Source organism: Ranitomeya variabilis, chromosome 4, assembly GCF_051348905.1.
Source record: "Ranitomeya variabilis isolate aRanVar5 chromosome 4, aRanVar5.hap1, whole genome shotgun sequence".
In the NCBI taxonomy this organism is placed as follows: domain Eukaryota; kingdom Metazoa; phylum Chordata; class Amphibia; order Anura; family Dendrobatidae; genus Ranitomeya; species Ranitomeya variabilis.
The window spans coordinates 744,536,167-744,556,592 of NC_135235.1; the positions used below are offsets into that span (position 1 = coordinate 744,536,167).

General features: G+C 42.0%; 4 protein-coding genes across 5 annotated transcripts in view; 2 read left to right on the forward strand and 2 right to left on the reverse strand.

Annotated features, from left to right (window-relative positions):
* LOC143768048 (uncharacterized) overlaps positions 1-20,426 on the reverse strand; it is an 804,459-nt gene that overhangs the window by 608,568 nt on the left and 175,465 nt on the right. The gene's annotated exons all lie outside the window — the stretch shown is intronic.
* Positions 1-20,426, forward strand: part of LOC143767103 (uncharacterized) — a 415,169-nt gene that overhangs the window by 300,252 nt on the left and 94,491 nt on the right. The window lies entirely within an intron of this gene.
* Positions 1-20,426, forward strand: part of LOC143768077 (uncharacterized) — a 33,051-nt gene that overhangs the window by 262 nt on the left and 12,363 nt on the right. The window contains exons 2-6 of the mRNA XM_077256765.1: positions 14,936-15,070; positions 15,200-15,379; positions 15,463-15,586; positions 15,670-15,767; positions 15,966-16,056. Of these exons, the coding sequence (XP_077112880.1) occupies positions 14,993-15,070; positions 15,200-15,379; positions 15,463-15,586; positions 15,670-15,767; positions 15,966-16,056 (571 nt within the window). The 5' untranslated portion in view covers positions 14,936-14,992. The remainder of the gene's footprint in view (positions 1-14,935; positions 15,071-15,199; positions 15,380-15,462; positions 15,587-15,669; positions 15,768-15,965; positions 16,057-20,426) is intronic.
* On the reverse strand, positions 7,854-13,209 carry LOC143767105 (uncharacterized). Its single transcript, XM_077255126.1, has 5 exons — positions 13,166-13,209; positions 10,193-10,355; positions 9,699-9,861; positions 8,782-9,026; positions 7,854-7,988 (listed from the first exon to the last, which is right to left on the reverse strand). The coding sequence occupies exons 1-5, from the start codon at positions 13,207-13,209 to the stop codon at positions 7,887-7,889; spliced, it is 717 nt and encodes a 238-aa protein (XP_077111241.1). The 3' UTR covers positions 7,854-7,886.

Below are 20,426 nucleotides of genomic sequence, written 5' to 3' on the forward strand. Positions count from 1 at the left end.
AGCACACAGGAAGAGGTATCAGGCCAGGATCACACATACGGGGGAGACGTCCGAGTCTTGCAGGTGAAAACCCAGCTCTGGCGCCGGCACTCCGGAGCGGAGCGTGCGGCTCCATGTGTTGCTGTGCGGCTGCCGTATCTCGCGTATGTGTGATCCCGGCCTTAAAACAAAGTTCAACCAATCAAATCTGGAGTGCAATCATCTTGTCACAGCTAAAAAACAGACAATAACTAATAAATACAAACATCACAAAAGAAGAAATATAATAAAATGATACATGATAATATATATATATAGATGTACAGTACAGAGCAAAAGTTTGGACACACCTTCTCATTTAAAGATTTTTCTGTATTTTCATGACTATGGAAATTGTACATTCACACTGAAGGCATCAAAACTTTGTAACCAAATTACGAAGTGTGCGTCTCCTTCTAAAAATTGTTCTAGGCCGGACGGGGATGTGACTCGGGTATGTAATATCAGGTCACCTTCCAAGATGAACCAGTATTTATTCAACAGCTTCTGTATCGTCGCATGAGATTGACTGAATGTGGTGACGAGGCTCCATTTAGCAATTTCAGAGGAGGAGGAATTACTACCCTTATTATTTTTGATTCTGTCTAAACAATCTTGCTGGGAGAGTAATTTGGTTTTGCAAAAAGCATCCTGGACTAATTTTTTCGGGTAACCTTTTTGTCGCTTCAAAATATTAGCTTCATTACAGAAATCAATATCCCTTTTGCAATTCTTCCGAATTCTCCAATACTGTCCATAAGGGATGTTGAGAATCCATTTGGGGAGGTGTTCGCTGTTAAAACTCAAATAGCTATTAACATCTACACTTTTAAAGTGTGTGGCAGTAAAAAAAAGGGCCCTCAGCATCAACCTGCACCATTAAAAACAAAAATTGTATAGATGTACTGGAAGTATTTGCTGTAAAAGTGTTCAAATTACGTACAAATTCCAGAGCTTCCATCTCTTTAACAGTCCAAATTATAAATAGGTCTTCTATGAAACAACGGTATAGGGCTATTTTGCCACTAGCCAGGTGCGACTGTGCGATGAAGACGGATTCAAAGGCCCCCATGTACAAGTTTGCGTAACTGGGGGCGAATCTCGTCCCCATCGCGCAGCCCTTAACCTGGCAGTAAAAAAATGCTCAAAAATGAACACATTGTTACTAAGGACAAAACTGATGGCATTTAAAAAAAAAATCCTTTTGTAATGTGGGTAATTGGTCATCTGTTGAAAGGAATTGGTCAACTGCCTCTAAACCACGAGCATGAGTGTATATTGGTGTATAAGGCTTGGACATCCATTGTTTGGAGATCACAAATAGGCATGCAAGAAAGGGGCTGAAGAATTTCGATGAGATGGGAAGAATCTTTGAGGTAGGAATCCAATTTACCAACATATTTCTGGAGGACAAGATCCACATAATGTGATAAGTTGCTGGTGATGGAGTTAATGCCGGAGATGATTGGGCGGCCAGGAAGGTTATGGGGATTTTTGTGTATTTTTGATAAAAAATAAAAGAAGGGCGTTCTGAAACAAGATATATTAAGAAATTTCAATTCCTTCTTATTTAAAAGACCCGAGGAATGGCCGCCTTTTATAAACGTATTCGAGAAAGATACCCGTGGAAATATCATATTCCATCTGAAGATAATATTCACAATCCCATATGCAAATTGCCTCTTCTGAGAAAAAGAGGACTTAACTCTATAGCGCCACCTGTTGGAAGTAACGATCCTACAAGTCACAATAAACCCTTTAACGAGTCGTGCAATATGACTTAGGATAAAAGCCAAATCAGTATCTCAATTCGCAGACACGGTGTTTCGGGCATGGCCCTCGTCAGTGCGAAGCATATTCACAATCCCCCAATAATCTGAACCCCTCTTGGATGTTCCAACTCCTGTTCATGACGACCCCCCCATCAGCGTTCTTTATGATAATGTCATTATTCTCCTTCAATGATCTAATTGCCATTTTTTCTCCAGGACTTAAATTACTATTTTTCTTTTTAATGGGTGATAGCGAACGAACCTCCTTAAAAATGAGCTGTTGGAAAGTTTCGATATGTGACCCTTTATGATGGAGGGGGTAAAAACGACTGTAAAAAAACCAAATTAAATGCTTTCAGTGGAGAATCAGAACAGAAGGACAATCTATGTTCAAGAAGTGATTTTTTTCATCGTTATTTAGAGTGTAATCTGATAAATTAAAAATACTAGAATAGTGATTTGAACTGTCTGAACTGGCATTTATTCCTTCAGTAAGGGATTTAGGGATAGCCCTAAATTTTGGGGGGTTTTCCCTTACCCCTACATCCTTGTTTTCTCTTTTTCTTTTGGTCTGGTGACCAGGTACCAACTGAAAAATACTGAGTGATTTTAGCATTCTGCGGGGGGTTTAATAGAAGAAGCAAGTGAGGTATCTAAAGAAAATGAGTCCACTACATTGTTCCGCAATAGGCCAATGGGTTGAATGGTTTCAACCACTGGCATAGGGATTGGAACACTCAGAGTAGTGGGGGGAACACGAGAGATGTAGATGATGAGGGCGTTGATCCAGGGAACTAGTCTGACTGCCGTATGTGGAGTCGGGAAGGAATTTTTTTCCCCAATGTGGAGCTTACTCTTTGCCACATGGGTTTTTTTTGCCTTCCTCTGGATCAACATGTTAAGGCATGTTAGGTTAGGCTATGGGTTGAACTAGATGGACTTAAAGTCTTCCTTCAACCTTAATAACTATGTAACTATGATGGTAATGAAGAAGGTAATGATAATTGAGAAAGGGGGCAATCATCGTGAAGGGTAAGCTGAGACAAACCTGGGAAATGGTTCACCACAACCATGCCCACATCATCAGATGTGAAGGAACAGATGATTGGCCTCGGGGAGAACAAAACATCCAACACCGCGGAGACACCATCACGTGTTTCTCAACGCAGTGATCCAGAACACTGCCCCCATCCCTTATGGGAAATATGCAAATGCATGAAGGATAGCTGCGGAGACACCATCACGTGTTTCTCAACGCAAGCAATGAATAGCCAGACCTTTCACCGGGAAGGAACAACCACGGGAAGGGCAGCATCCCATAAAGGAAAACATCCAATACAGGAAAACCACCTATGCCAAGCATGGTATCCATCCACAGACAGCTGTTTCGGGGTGTTTGCCCCTCATCAGTTTGGAGTAGGAATCTGGCTATTAGGAGCAGTGCCTGGTAAAACACCGCGAAACAGCTGTCTGTGGATGGATACCATGCTTGGCATAGGTGGTTTTCCTGTATTGGATGTTTTCCTTTATGGGATGCTGCCCTTCCCGTGGTTGTTCCTTCCCGGTGAAAGGTCTGGCTATTCATTGCTTGCGTTGAGAAACACGTGATGGTGTCTCCGCAGCTATCCTTCATGCACATCATCAGATGTGACCTGCGATGATGCACCAATGTCTGTATTACCTGGAGGAATAATCTCTGAAGAGGACCCAGAAGGAACTAATACAGAAATATGGCAAAGTGACTGACATTCCTTTTCAATTTGGGTAGGCCCATTAGGATCGACCAAATTATTGTTACTATTATTGATGCAGCCCTTCAAATTCTGCTTGTAATATAATTTTTGTTGGTTGTTCTTAAAACTAGTTAAAGAATCATTTGAATTAGCAGTGCGGCTTAAGTGCGGCTCTGTGGGTGGAGGTCGGTGCTGGAGGCTCCATTATTCTCTATGTGGAGTGCGGCTCTGTGGGTGGAGGTCGGTGCTGGAGGCTCCATTATTCTCTATGTGGAGGTCGGTGCTGGAGGCTCCATTATTCTCTATGTGGAGTGCGGCTGCCGTTGGAGGTCGGTGCTGGAGGCTCCATTCTCTATGTGGAGCGCGGCGCTGCGGGTGGAGGTCGGTGCTGGAGGCTCCATTATTCTCTATGTGGAGTGCGGGTGGAGGTCGGTGCTGGAGGCTCCATTATTCTCTATGTGGAGTGCGGCTCTGCGGGTGGAGGTCGGTGCTGGAGGCTCCATTATTCTTTATGTGGAGTGCGGGTGGAGGTCGGTGTTGGAGGATCCATTATTCTCTATGTGGAGTGCGGCTCTGCGGGTGGAGGTCAGTGCTGGAGGCTCCATTATTCTCTATGTGGAGTGTGGCTCTGCGGGTGGAGGTCGGTGCTGGAGGCTCCATTATTCTCTATGTGGAGTGCGGCTCTGCGGGTGGAGGTCGGTGCTAGAGGCTCCATTATTCTCTATGTTGAGTGCAGGTGGAAGGATGTGTAGATTCTCCATTATTGGATGGAGAGGACATTAACCCCTTCAGCACTGAGACTCTTTTGGGGTCTCTATGTGGTGTGAACAGTGACGTAACAGCTGTGGACAGAATGCGGCTTAGCTGGTTCCCAAGTCCACATTAGATCCATTCAGACAACTGCAGGACGTGAGGACCGAAGCTCAAAGAAGTTCTCACAAAATGTGATTATTTCTCTCCTAGTTCTGCTCCAGCACAATAATAAAAACAAAAAACTGAGCCAGAGTATGACTTGAAAACATGCATGATGTAAAGGCATGTTCACCCTGGCTATAGAAACAAGCAAAACCAAAGAAAAAACAATGTGTGCATATACCCTAATGAAAATGTAGATTCCATTGATGACTGCGTTCTCCTCCACTTGTTCAGGCATCGCGGTGCTCTGGTGCTCTCGTTACTCCATCGAGTACCATGGTTGTTCAAGTCCTAGGCCTGCGTGATTTGTGACTGTTGGACAACCAATAAAAACATGCGGATTGCCCCTCATACATGGTAATGCCATAGTCATGTTGGTCTTCTAGAAGACCTGGTGACGCGATGCTCAGCACACCTCCTCAGGAAGCAGTTCAGGGAGAGTTGTTATAGGAGGGAGAGCTTAGATTATTGTCAGGCCACCTAAATATTATTAACTTGCACTTGCACTTTTTAGTGCCTTTCATGTGACACTATAGGGTGTACTTAACCTTTTGTAATCTTATTAAATAAATTAATTTAAATAAATGATGTGGGGTCCCCCTTATTTTTAATAACCGGCCAAGGTAAAGCAGACAGCTGAGGGCTGTTATCAGGCTGTTATTATCAGATATGATCAGTGTTATTATGTTATTATCAGGCTGTTATTATCAGATATTGTCCCTTCGCAGCCTAACAATATCACCTTTCAGCCACCCCAGAAGTGGTGCATTACATTAGATGTGCCAATTCTGCCACTTTGCCTGGCTCTTCTCGATTGTCTTGGCAATTGAGGTAATGTTTTGGGGAATTTATGAGCTGGCATCAATCCTAGGGTTTAGTGTTGGAGAGACATCTGTCAGACACCCCCATTACTAACCCAGTAAGCTGAAAGAAAAAAACTCAGAAAAAATGTTCTATTTGTAAAAAAGCAACTCCCCTACCCCCTAGTTCACCAAATTATTGAAAAAATGTAAAAAGCCATGCTGGTTTGTAGGAGTCCACAGATTCCAACATAGTCCACAAATGGCAACCTGCAAAAACCTAAAAAGAGAAAATTACCGTAAATGAATATAGACGAGAGACAATCTTTCGTTCACCATCATAGTACAACCTATGGAACCTTGTTCTGAGTTCGAAGTATCATAGGTCAATATGGTTCTCACAGAACAGCCATTCCCCCACACAGTATAATGTTCCCTCAGTATTGCCATTCCTCCATACACTATATATTTGTGATGCTAGTCACTACTCGTGGACAAACCTCGAGGCTGAGTAATTAAAAGGTCCGAGATCAGGAGCCAAAAGTGTACATCATAGACGTTATAGCATGTTGCCAGCCACAATGTGTTTGATCATTTAACAACCCCCTGGTGTGCTGGCCCCAGCTGCCAAGTTATCCCCACCCTGGTCCCACAATCCATCTCTCCTGACCCAGCAGTCTGGACTATAAATTAAGAACCATCCTTAGGGGTGCACGCAAGTGGGGGTGCACACAAGCGTCCCAGAAGCAAAGCGTCACGAAGATAAGCGTCGTGATACAGCAGTTATTCCATGGCAGTTAGTCAGGGCAGGAGTCATGTAACCCACACTCTGCTCTCCCTTCTATCAAAATGCTTTATTCCTATCCTCCTATGTTCCCTTGCAATCCACTTTCACTACCCAATCCCCTCTCCACCACGACTCATATACATCAGCTCCTCTCTCCTTGCCTCTCCCATGTACAGCTCCCATGCACTTCTCACCTTCCTGGAAAACCTCAGCCCATCTTGCCCAAACACACCGCACAAAATAACATCATACACTTCCAAAAACTACTTGCTTTATATCTTCTTACTCCTACTGATTTCAGGGGACATCTCCCCCAACCCCGGTCCCCCATCCCCCTACTTCAACCGCTACCCTACCTCATATCAAAACCATACTAACCTTATTAATATTACAAGATGGCAGTCAAATTACTGTCACCTTAAAGAAGCCAACCATAGATAAAAACTTAAATACATTTTTATTAAAGAAAAAATAGAGACAATACATCAAATATTAAAAAGCTACTTCATTCTATCCGGGTAATACCCCATGGGGAAAACAGTGAGAGGCACACTATATGCTATATCTCAAAAGAATAATAAAGTGCATAGATCAAAGAACTGCCCATACTTCATAGAAAACACACAGATAGTATATATGGTGCTATCAGCATCCCCATTCTAATACCAGTGTCTCCTGATTTTAAAGCAGTCCCTAATACCATTCAACCTTATCGTAACTTCATACACTAATTATATCACAGATCATAATATAATATAAGGTCAAGGAATAGTACAGATATCGTTACCTAAATAAGGCCATGAATAGTGTGCATCCTCTCCTGGCTTTTCCCGGCGCCCCGTCGCGCATTTCGCCCTTGCTTCTTCCGGGGGCGTGTCTATACCCGGGCAAAGTGACGTATATATAGTGCCCATGGGCCAATCCCATACCACTGCTTATTTAAACTCTTAGCGCCAATTCCGCAGATGACCGTTCGGCGCATGCGCAGATCCACTCTACCCCGGATGTCATAACACTTCAGGACATCCGCCAGGTGTACCGCAAGCTAAAAGCAAGCTGATACCACCTGTGGCGCTGTCCGAAATGTATGGAGAGGGAGACCCACGCATGCGCACTGTCATCCAGAACATAGGCTAAATTAGGGAATAACAGAGAGCGCTTTTTCCGTACAGAATAGTGCCGAACCAGAAACGCCACCCTGCCAATTCCAGGACTAAAAAAGTGCTTAGTGCAAACGTGCAAGAGACAATTTGTATCCGCCAAAAAATAGGTTTTATTAACTAAAATGCACAATAAAATAAAATTAATAAATTAATAAAGTGCATGGTGAAAGGAATAATATCCTAATAATGTATCTAAAGTGCATTCAGTGCATACAGTGCCTAATTTGAATAAGATATATATGTAAAATAAAAATTGACGAAAATGTGGACTTATCATAATGAAGCTAAAACCCGATACTAATGAAGAACTTACAGTGCGTGATAATAATATAAACAACAGTGACTCAAATAGCATCATATACATTACATATGACCCGTATTTAAATTTCATATTCTCTAAAACGTAAAAAAAATTCATATAGTGACAGCCTTATTATTTCCATAAAAAACATATAAATATAATATGCAATATTGTATCCCTACTATACATATATAGACCATATATAAAAAACACCCCATATGTGTAAAATATTCTCTCAATATATCCCCTATATCATACCCATTACTTCTCTACTATATACATACATATATATATATATATATATATATATATATATATATATATATATATATACAAGCATATATAGATATAAAAATACAGTGTAATATAATGATAATAACAAAAATAACAAATGGCATCAATTCTTTGTTCTTGCTGCAAATCCATTCACCGAAAACGGCGTGGAGACACCCTCACATTCTCCATAGTACAGCGGCAGGAAGAGGACCATAGAAATATACTATAAGTGAATAAAAACATTTAATTAACATACAGAATAAAATAAAAGAACACATACAACACCCATTAAAATCACCCTTGCCCTAAAAAATACCTCTCAAGATAATGTAAGCAAACCAATATCTACAAAAAGGCTGAGAAACCCAGATTCTCATTAAGACCATCAGGACTTAAAGTTCCCAGGCGATATATCCATTTACTCTCAACCTGGGCGAGAGTTCTTGCCAAGTCCCCCCTCGAATACCTAGTGTGACCTGATCTATAGCTTTCACAACCAAACCCTTGGCATTACACCCATGATAAAACTTAAAGTGCCTAGCAATGGGTTTGAGGGGCACATAATTATCCACATCTTTAGCCTTTTGAATATCCCTGACGTGTTCCCTAGTTCTTACCATCAATTCTCTTGTTGTGAGGCCAATGTACACTTTTCCACATGGACATTGCGCATGATACACAATTCCTTGTGAACTACAATTTAGATGTTTTCGAATTTCATACTGTCTGGATCCATCAAAATTGCAAAAATTTGTTGCCTTTATATGATTGTAACAGCCTGTACAAAGGCCACAAGGGAAGAAACCTGGTCTTCCCACATTCCTCCTACTTTTTTTCTGTTCATAGTGGCTATGGACCTGAGTATCTTTTAAATTTGCAGATCTTTTAGCCACAAAGGATGGACGATCAGGTAAACACTGTCGCAAAGTGGGGTCCACTTGTAACACTTTCCAATGTTTTAATACAATTTCTTTAAGTTCATTCCACTTGTTGTTATAGGTTGAAATAAAACGTACTTGTTCAGGACGATCTTGTTCTCTAGTGGTGAAGGAATCTTTGTACAATAGTTGATTACGCAATGTCTTGGAGGCCCTGAGGTATCCTCTTTTGATAATTCTTTTACAGTAGCCTCTTTCAGTAAATCTTCTTGTCAAATCCATAGCTTGTTTTTCAAAATTATTTTCATCCGAACAGATTCTCCGAGCCCGGAGAAACTGCCCAACCGGAATTCCTCGAACTGTAGAGATGGGATGGGAGGAATCTGCATATAGAAAAGAATTAGTTGATGTGGCTTTTCTGAAGATGTCCGTATTGACCACACCATCAGGACCAATTCCAATTTTAATGTCCAAAAAATCAATTTCTCTTCCATATTTGAATGATAATTTGATGTTCTTGGTGTTATTATTAAGATGTTGCATCATGCGTTCTAGGCCATCAAGAGGGCCTTCCCATATAAACAGAACATCATCGATGTATCGCATCCAGTTGTGAATTTGACACATTTCCTGGATGAGATCATCTTGAAAAACCTCCCTCTCCCAGGCCCCCAAAAATAAATTGGCATACGAGGGGGCACAAATGGCCACCATCGCAGTGCCCTGCAATTGTAAATATGTCCGGTTGTTGAAGGTGAAAATATTATGAGTCAATAAAAATTCAAGTAAGATCATAATTAATTCCACCATTTCCGCCTCCAATGGACCTGAATTTAGAAAAAATCGTACTGCCTCTAAACCATCTTGATGTCTTATGGATGTATACAGAGACTCCACGTCGGCCGCTACAAAAATCATATTGTCATCCAGATACAATTGATCCAGACGCTGCAAAGCCGACGTGGTGTCTTTAATGTAGGAAGGTAGGTTGGTCACCAAAGGTTTCAAAAAATAATCTATGATACTCCCAATTAACTCACAAAGTCCCCCATTACCTGACACAATGGGACGGCCGGGGGGGTCCAGGTGGTTTTTGTGGATTTTCGGTATCAAATAAAAAGTGGGGAGCTTGGGATAGCATCCCCTAATCTGTTCCACCAATTTCTTAGTCACCAAACCTTGTGTCAAAGCCTTTTCCATAATGTCAACCAGCTGCTCCTGAAAGGAGGACATGGGATTAAAAGATAATTGACGATAACAATTGGGGTCATTCAAAAGTTTGTTGGCCTGTTTTTCATATTGGCTAGTCGGCCAAATCACCAAATTCCCCCCCTTTATCGGCCGGTTTGAACACAATGTCATCCCATGTTTGCATTTCCCTCAGGGCCAACCATTCCGATCTAGAAAGATTGGATCTACTCCATTGTTTCCGTGCCAGATCCTCTATATCTTGTGTCACTAATTTTTTGAAAATCTCTACTGCAGGGCAGAGATTTAATGCTGGAAAAGTTTTACACTTGGTGTATAGATGTGTAGGGATCATACTCACATCCAATGTTCTCATATTTTCCTCTTCTAAGGAGATCAGAGCCTCCAAAGCTTCCTCCTCAACTGTTGTAGATATACGATCTTTTTCAATCCTAGATGCATGTAACTTTTTAGAACTAATTTCCTGGCAAACAGGTGAGTATCCTTTACCGATGTGAATGCGTCTAGATTATTAGGGGGAGAAAAAGTCAAACCACGTTGTAAAACTTCAATCTGTTCCCCAGTTAAAACACGATTAGATAAATTAACCACCTGCATATAGTGTGCCTCTCACTGTTTTCCCCAAGGGGTATTACCTGGATAGAATGAAGTAGCTTTTTAATATTTGATGTATTGTCTCTATTTTTTCTTTAATAAAAATGTATTTAAGTTTTTATCTATGGTTGGCTTCTTTAAGGTGACAGTAATTTGACTGCCATCTTGTGGTTGTTTGCATGTACTTTGGAAGTACCATTAAAAGATTTATGGTTGGACTTGTTGATTAACCTTATTAATATTACTTGCACTCCCTCACCTCTCTCTTTCAATTGTGCCCTTTGGAATCAACGGTCTGTATGTAACAAGCTTCCTTTCCTGCACAACTACTTTGTGAACAACTCTCTGAATCTGTTGGCCCTCACTGAAACCTGGATCCAGGACTCTGACATGTCTCCCCCGCTGCCATTTCTCATAGTGGCTTACAATTCTCCCATTCCCCAAGACCCACAAACAGACCTGTTACACAAATACTCCTGTCCCCACAATGCACATTCCAGATTATACCCCCAGTTCCATCACTCTCATTCCCTTCTTTTGAGGTCCACACCATCAGGCTCTTTCGTCCCCTCTCCCTCAGAGTAGCGGTCATATACCGGCCCCCAGGCTCACCCACCCACTTCCTGGACCACTTCTCAGCCTGGCTGCCGCACTTCATGTCCTCAGAACTTCCAACCCTTATCCTGGGAGACTTCAACATCCCCATTAACAGCCCCACTTTCACATCTGCATCCCAGCTTCTATCACTAACCACTTCTCTAGGCCTCTCACAGCTCTCAACCTCTGAAACACACAAAGACGGTAATACCCTGGACCTGGTCTTTGTCCGGCTCTGTTCAATCTCCTACCTAGATAACTCACCGCTTCCCCTCTCTGACCACAACATTCTATCCTTCACATTTCCTCCCCCACCCCAGCACTCTCCTACCTACAACACATTCAGAAATCTACATGCCATTAACCCTCATACACTTTCAGACTCCCTACACTCATCATTGTCCCCAATCTCTTCTTTTTCATGTCCTGATCTGGCTGTACATCACTACAGCAACGACACTCTTAGAAACACCCTTGAACAAGTAGCTCCCCTCACCCTCAGAACCTCCAAACACAGAGTGAAACAGCCCTGGCTCACATTGCAAACCCGATTTCTCCAGCGATGCTCTAGGAGTGCTGAACGCTTATGGAGGAAAACACGCACACCAGAAGACTTCACATGCTTCAAATTTATGTTAAGAACCTATAACTCTACCCTTCACCTCGCCAAACAGGCCTACTACACCACCCTGATCTCCTCACTATCCAGCAACCCCAATAAACTTTTTAACACCTTTCACTCCCTCCTCAGGCCAAAAGCACAAGATCCTATCACAGACATTTGTGCTGATGACCTGGCCTCCCACTTTATAGAGAAAATAGACAATATCCATCAGGAAATCCGCTCCCAGACACAAAGTGCAATGACTCCCATCCCTCCCTGCATCTCCCCTGGCTCACTCTCCACATTCGATCCCATCACAGAAGAAGAAGTCTCCAAGCTCCTCTCCTCTTCTTGTCCGACTACATGCACTACCGACCCCATTCCCTCACACCTCCTCCAGTCTCTCTCTCCAGTTGTCATAACTCACCTAACCACAATCTTTAATCTCTCCCTCTCCTCTGGCATTTTCCCCTCCTCCTTCAAACACTCTATCATTACTCCATTACTAAAAAAAACCCACCCTCGACCCATCCTGCACAAACAACTACAGACCGGTCTCCAATCTCCCCTTTATCTCTAAACTCTTGAAGCGCCTGATCTACTCCCGCCTTACCCGTTACCTCTCCACTCATTCCCTCCTAGACCCTTCACAGTCCGGTTTCCGCCCCCTACATTCGACAGAAACTGCACTCATCAAGGTGACCAATGACCTGACAGCAAAATGTAACGGTGACTACTCTCTGCTCATTCTTCTCGACCTTTCTGCAGCTTTTGACACTGTTGACCACCCTCTCCTACTCTCTAGGCTCGAGTCACTAGGCATTAAGGACAGTGCTCTCTCCTGGTTCTCCTCCTATCTTTCTGACCGCTCCTTCAGTGTTCTGTTCTCTGGTTCCACTTAATCTCCTCTTCCTCCCACTGTCGGGGTACCCCAGGGCTGTCCTTGGCCCCCTTCTTTTCTCCCTCTACACAGCCCCAATTGGACAGACCATCAGCAGATTTGGCTTTCAGTACCATCTTTATGCTGATGACACACAACTATACACGTCATCCCCTGACCTTACCCCCGCTGTACTACAGAACGCCACTGACTGTCTGTCCGCAGTCTCCAACATCATGTCCGCTCTCTATCTGAAACTCAACCTTTCCAAAACTGAACTTCTTCTGCTCCCGCCATCTACTAACCTCCCTAAATCTGACATTTCCCTCTCCATGGGTGGCATCATAATAACACCCCGGCAGCAGGCACGCTGTCTGGGTGTTTTGTTTGACTCCGATCTCTCCTTCACATCCCATATACAATCTCGTGCCCGCTCGTGCCGCTTACACCTAAAGAACATCTCTAGAATCCGCCCTTTTCTTACCATGGAGACAACAAAAACCCTCACTGTCGCCCTGATCCACTCCCGCCTGGACTACTGCAATGCTCTATTAATTCGCCTCCCCCTTACTCGACTTTCCCCTCTCCAGTCCATCCTTAATGCAGCAGCCAGGGTTGTCCATCTGGCTAATCGTTACTCAGATGCATCCACTCTTCGCCAGTTATTACACTGGCTGCCCATTCATTACAGGATACAATTCAAAGTTCTTGTTCTCACCCACAAAGCTCTCCACAGTGCGGCACCCCCATACATCTCCTCCCTCATTTCGGTCTATCGGCCTTACCGACCTCTGCGCTCTGCAAATGACTTTCGACTAACCTCGGCATTAATCCGTACCTCCCACTCCCTACTCCAAGACTTCTCCCGTGCTGCGCCAATTCTTTGGAATGCTCTACCACAAGATATTAGGACCATCCACAACTTGCATAGTTTTAGGCGCTCCCTCAAAACACATTTGTTCAGAGCTGCCCACCACATTAACTAATCAAGGTCATTTTATGTTTGTGTGTGTGTAGCCCTTTCACTATCTCCATCTATCCCCCACCCCCTGAAGATGGCTGGACCATCATTGTAAATACATAATTGTGTACTTTGTATCTCCCCCACCTCATTGTAGATTGTAAGCTCTCACGAGCAGGGTCGTCTTATTTTGCTTTATTATTGTATTGCTAACATTGTTACCTATGATTGTTGTTTGAAACTGTTAAAATGTAAAGCGCTGCGGAATATGTTGGCGCTAATTAATTAAAGATTATTATTATTATTATTAGACAGAGGGGTGATAAAAAAAAATCGTCAGTTCACGGTCCAGGGGTCAAAATACAAGGAAGATAGAGCGGATCAAGCAAAGGGTGAAAACATACTGATTCAGAGCACGGTCCTAAGTCAGGCAGCAGTAGAATAGAGCACAGTGAAACAAGGCAAACATACACCAGTGAGCAAGAAGCTACAATTTGCACTAGTCTGAGGCAGAGAGCTGCCTAAAAACCCAGGTAATTATCTGAAGCACCATCAGTACATGAATACATGATCAGACCCACTATCAGTACTTGACTATGTTACCAGAACCATCATCATTAAATTCATACATCACCAGAACCTCCATCAGTATGTGAATACGTCACCAGAACCACCATATGTACAGGTGCATCTCACAAAATTAGAATATCATCAAAAAGTTAATTTATTTCAGTTCCTCAATACAAAAAGTGAAATGTATAGATTCATTGCAAACAGAGAGATGTATTTCAATGTTTATTTCTGTTAATTTTGATGATTATGGCTTAAAGCTAATGAAAACCCAAAAGTCATTATCTCAGTAAATTAGAATACTTTATAACACCAGCTTGAAAAAAATGATTTCAAAATTCGAAATGTTGACCTACTGAAATGCATGTTCAGTAAATGTGCTCAATACTTGGTCAGGGCTCATTTGGCATCAATTACTGCATCCATGCGGCATGGAAGCGATCAGTCTGTGGCACTGCTGAGGTGTTATGGAAACCCAGGTTGCTTTGATAGCAGCCTTCAGCTTGTCTGCATTGTTGGCTCTGGTGTCTCTCATCAATAAGTAGCTTGGATTGTCTGTCTCTCCACTCTTCCCCCAGACTCTGGGACCTTGATTTCCATAGTCTAGTGTGAAGTATCCACAATTAATGATGGTTTCAGTCCCAACAAATGTATGATTCCTACAGCCAATAAGTTGCCTAAGCAGTGGCAAATTAGCCAGTGATTGGGAGCATGGAGAAGATGTCTTAGTCAGCAGTTCAACTTGTGTTCCACTCCATACAAGACTAGAGAATACAACATCTATACGTTCTATCTCCTGGTATGTTTCCCCTTGTTGTCATTCTTTATGATGTTACATTGGCTCATTTTCTTCCTTTTCATTTCCCTGCAATATCAGATCCTCACAGTGGACATCTTGTATATTAAGAGAATTTTTCTGAATTATCCATCTCGGATGGATATGAACACGGGCCAGATGGCAGAGAGAATATTACACCTCACCCTAGAGATCCTCTTCCGGCTTACTGGAGAGGTGAGAGATTCTGATGACGTCACATTACATCACTCTTATCTATGAAAATAACAGATGGACAGAACTGGAGAGGTGAGGTCTCTGGAAATGTCTGTAGTGAGATTTATTAATGTGTCTCTCCATAACCAGGATTACACAGTAGTAAAGAAGATCTCTAGTGAGCGCTGTCAGGACCCTGTGTCTGAGGGATGGGGAAGACCACTGAGCCGAATCACGGGACCTCCACCTCACACCGTGATACATGAGGACATCAATGATCGGAAGATCCTAGAACTCGCCTACAAGATGGTTGAGCTGCTGACTGGAGAGGTGACACTGCTGGGAATGCTGGGACATTATACAGTAACACTATGATGGAATCGGGGGGATGACGGTATCATTGTATGTGTCAGGTTCCTATAAGGTGTCAGGATGTCTCCGTCTATCTCTCCATGGAGGAGTGGGAGTATTTAGAAGGACACAAAGATCTGTACAAGGACGTCATGATGGAGGTTCCCCAGCTCCTCACATCACCAGGTAATAGACAGGACTAAATACACATGGCCTATAATTATCTGTATGTAAAGAATGAATTCAGTCCCTGTATGTGTTTCCTCCAGATCTATCCAGTAAGATGACAACACCAGAGAGATGTCCCCGTCCTCTTCTTCCACAGGACTGTAAACAAAAAGATCCCAATGTTCCTCAGGATCATCAGGTAGATGGAGAGAAGGTGTCATGAGATCTCCCCTATGATGTGTAGACGGCTGTGAAGGTCTTGTGCTCAGTCTTGTTTTTTCCACCAGTATTATATGTTTTATACTTGTGTAATGAGAACGGTGGAGATGGCAGGATTAGAGCTGATCATAGATGTGACTTCTCCATCTGTCTGTGACTTTTACAATATTTGTTTCAGGGTGAAGATCTGACCCATATTAATACTACAGAGACAAATGTGAGGGGGGATGAGCGATGTAAAGAAGAGATTCCTACATATGACTACCCAGGTGAGTAGTGACCACTAAATGCATAGAGTTCACCGATTCTTCTCAGTCACCGGCTTTGGATACTTTATCAATGGAGTGGTTTGGCTGTATCACAATTGTGTGATCACCATTTTGCCTGTAGAGTCTGAAAGCTTGCAAACATATTATTTTCTGGTTAGCCAATAAAGGTATCACTCCTAGAATACTTTTGTCATCATTGGGCAGAAAAGTATTCACATCGCCTCTAGAGTATAACATTCTTTTCCATCCGAAAATGTCCAAATGATTTTGTGAATTTGTGAAAGCCCTTTCCTACTGAACTTACAACCTGGAGGATCCACCTACCTCAAGGGATTAGGAGATTCTGACCGTTACCTGCCCAGATCTGTAAACTACAAAGCCAAATAACAGTGTACGTAGAATGTGCTGACAAGTTAGAAAATCACTTGAAGAAAAATATTATGATGGTCTTCTAAGAGAAAGTGGAGGGTAATGATGCTGTTGGCTTCCTAGAATCCCGATTAGGTATGAGCGAACGTACTCAATGATAATCAGATATCACGTGATTATCTGGGTGCTCGGATGTGCTCGTTACTCAGCTAGCATTAGCAGGTGCTCGATTTTGAATCCCCACTCCGCGTGTGTGGTGACTGTTACACAGCCAAAAAGCATGCGGGGATTGCCTGCGGGTCACTGTAATGCTGTAGCCATCTTAGTAGTGGCATTACTCTCATTCCTTGCTGTGTGACATCATCAGGGGGTTGTTAAAATGGTAGGCGGCGTCAGGCTCGGCACAGTGACAGCATTGCAGAGCTCTGTGACAGTTGTTATTGGAGGAGAGAGTGCTTGTCCAGGCGTGTGTGCGCAGTACAACGTCTCAGAGTCCTGTAGTGTAGATACTGGTGCTGAAGCCGAATCATCATACTAACAGCCCTTCTAATCTTGTGCTTTGAAGTTGGTATCAGATACAAGCTGCATTTAGCCTAGGGAGGAAGAGAGAGTTGTAGGAGCAGGGAGAGTGTCTGAATACAGTCTGTAGGAGGTGATTAGGGCTTTGCAGTCAGTTGCTCAATATATTGCTGTGGTAGGTGATTTTTTTGATTTTTGTGTGAGGAAAAAATTTATATATTGTGATCCATAGTGTATTACTTGCTTTGCGGTACATTTTGTTATTATATAACGCTCCAAAATAGTGTTGAAAATGTTGTATTTTTTTTTTATTCACTTACTCATCCTTTGAGAATTCCGTGTTCTTGGGTACATTGCTGTGCCATGTAACACTCCAAAAAAGGATAAAAAAAAAATTCTGGATTAAATTACTCACCCATAGAGTATGGGTTACAGGCTCGGGGTTACATTTATGTGATATATAATACTCCAAAAAAGCATACAAAAAATTTCTGGATTCAATTAGTCATCCATACAGTTTAACCTGCTTTGTGTAATATTACGGTGTTTTAACCCCTTTACCCCCAAGGGTGGTTTGCATGTTAATGACAGGGCCAATTTTTACAATTCTGACCACTGTCCCTTTATGAGGTTATAACTCTGGAACGCTTCAACGGATCCCGGTGATTCTGACAATGTTTTCTCTTGACATATTGTACTTCATGATAGTGGTAAAATTTCTTTGATATTACCTGCATTTATTTGTGAAAAAAGCTGAAATTTGGCGAAAATTTTGAAAATTTTGTAATTTTCCAACTTTGAATTTTTATGCAATTAAATCACAGAGATATGTCACACAAAATACTTAATAAGTAACATTTCCCACTTGTCTACTTTACATCAGCACAATTTTGGAACCAAATTTTTTTTTCTTAGGGAGTTATAAGGGTTAAAAGTTGACCAGCAATTTCTCATTTTTACAACACCATTTTTTTTTAGGGACCTCATCTCATTTGAAGTCACTTTGAGGGGTCTATATGATAGAAAATACCCAAGTGTGACACCATTCTAAAAACTGGTCCCCTCAAGGTGCTCAAAACCACATTCAAGAAGTTTATTAACCCTTTACGTGCTTCACAGGAACTGAAACAATGTGGAAGGAAAAAATGAACATTTAACTTTTTTTTGCAAACATTTTACCCCCTAAGGAACTTTTCTAGATGTGTGGTGAGCACTTTGACCCATTAAGTGAGTCACAGAAGTTTATAATGCAGAGCCGTAAAAATAAAAAATCATATTTTTTCCCAAAAATGATCTTTTCGCCCCCAATTTTTTATTTTTCCAAGGGTAAGAGAAGAAACTGGACCCCAAAAGTTGTTGTCCAATTTGTCCTGAGTACGCTGATACCCCATATGTGGGGGTAAACCACTGTTTGGGCACAAGGGAGAGCTCGGAAGGGAAGGAGCGCCGTTTGACTTTTCAATGCAAAGTTGACAGGAATTGAGATGGGACGCCATGTTGCGTTTGGAGAGCCACTGATGTGCTTAAACATTGAATCCCCCAACAAGTGACACCATTTTGGAAAGTAGACCCCCTAAGGAACTTATCTAGATGTGTGGTGGCCACTTTGACCCACCAAGTGCTTCACAGAAGTTTGTAATATAGAGCCGTAAAAATAAAAAATAAAATTTTCCCACAAAAATTATTTCTTAGACCCCAGTTTTGTATTTTCCCAAGGGTAACAGGAGAAATTGGACCACAAAAGTTGTTGTCCAATTTGTCCTGAGTACGCTGATACCCAATATGTGGGGGGGAACCACCGTTTGGGTGCATGGCAGAGCTCGGAAGGGAAGGAGCACCATTTGGAATGCAGACTTAGATGGATTGGTCTGCAGGCGTCACATTGCATTTGCAGAGCCCCTGATGTAACTAAACAGTAGATACCCCCCACAAGTGACCCCATATTGGAAACTAGACCCCCCCAAGGAACTTATCTAGATGTGTTGTGAGAACTTTGAACCCCCTAGTGTTTCGCTACAGTTTAAAGCGCAGAGCCGTGAAAATAAAAAATCTTTTTTTCCACAAAAATTATTTTTTAGCCCCCAGTTTTGTATTTTTCCAAGGGTAACAGGAGAAATTGGACCCCAAAAGTTGTTGTCCAATGTGTCCTGAGTACGCTTATACCCCATATGTTGGGGTAAACCCCTGTTTGGGCACACGGGAGAGCTCGGAAGGGAAGGAGCACTGTTTTATTTTTTCAACGCAAAATTGGCTGGAATTGAGATTGGACGCCATGTCGCGTTTGGAGAGCCCCTGATGTGCCTAAACAGTGGAAACCACCCAATTATAACTGAAACCCTAATCCAAACACACCCCTAACCGTAATCTCAACGGTAACCCTAACCACACCCATAACCCTGACACACCCCTAACCCTTATCCCAACCCTATTCCAACCGTAAATGTAATCCAAACCCTAACTTTAGCCCCAACCCTAACCCTAACTTTAGCCCCAACCCTAACTGTAGCCCTAACCCTAGCCCCAACTCTATCCCTAACCCTAGCCCTAACCCTAATGGGAAAATGGAAATAAATACATTTTTTTAATTTTTTTAATTTTTCCCTAACTAAGGGGGTGATGAAGGGGGTTTGATTTAGTTTTATAGTGGGTTTTTATGACTGGCAGCCGTCACACACTAAAAGACGCTTTTTATTGTAAAAAACATTTTTTGCATTACCACATTTTAAGAGCTATAATTTTTCCATATTTTGGTCCACAGAGTCATGTGAGGTCTTGTTTTTTGCGGGATGAGTTGACGTTTTTATTGGTAACATTTTCGGGCACGTGACATTTTTTTATCGCTTTTTATTCCGATTTTCTGTGAGGCAGAATGACCAAAAACCAGCTTATTCATGAATTTCTTTTTTTTTTTTGGGGGGGGGCATTTTTACCGTTCCACGTTTGGTAAAATGGATAAAGCAGTTTTATTCTTCGAGTCAGTACGATTACAGCGATACCTCATTTATATCATGTTTTTATCTTTTGGCGCTTTTATACGATAAAAACTATTTTATAGAAAAAATAAATTTTTTTGCATCGCTTTATTCTGAGGACTATAACTTTATTATTTTTTCGCTGATGATGCTGAATAATGGCTCATTTTTTGCAGGACAAGATGACGTCTTCAGCGGTACCATGGTTATTTATGTCCGTCTTTTTGATTGCGTGTTATTCCACTTTTTGTTCGGCGGTATGATAATATAGCGTGTTTTTTTTGCCTTGTTTTTTTTTTAACAGTGTTCACTGAAGGGGTTAACTAGTGGGACAGTTTTATAGGTCGGGTCGTTACGGACGCGGCGATACAAAATATGTGTACTTTTATTGTTTTCTTTTTATTTAAAGGAATGTATTTATTGAAACAATATTTTTTTTATTATTATTTATTTAGGATTTTTTTTTATTTTTTTTTCACACTTATTTTTTTTTTTTTTTACTTTGCCCCA

Bases quoted from the DNA above. Each gene is read 5' to 3' on its own strand.
- LOC143767105 (XM_077255126.1), bottom strand. From the start codon at position 13,209: ATGGGCAGCCAGTGTAATAACTGGCGAAGAGTGGATGCATCTGA. The intron at 9,027-9,698 runs GTAATGGGGGAC...TTCTATATGCAG, and splicing joins CGGCCGTCCCATTGTGTCAG to ATTCCTCCCATCCCATCTCT. The intron at 7,989-8,781 runs GTACGTTTTATT...ATTCACTTATAG, and splicing joins AACAAGATCGTCCTGAACAA to TATATTTCTATGGTCCTCTT.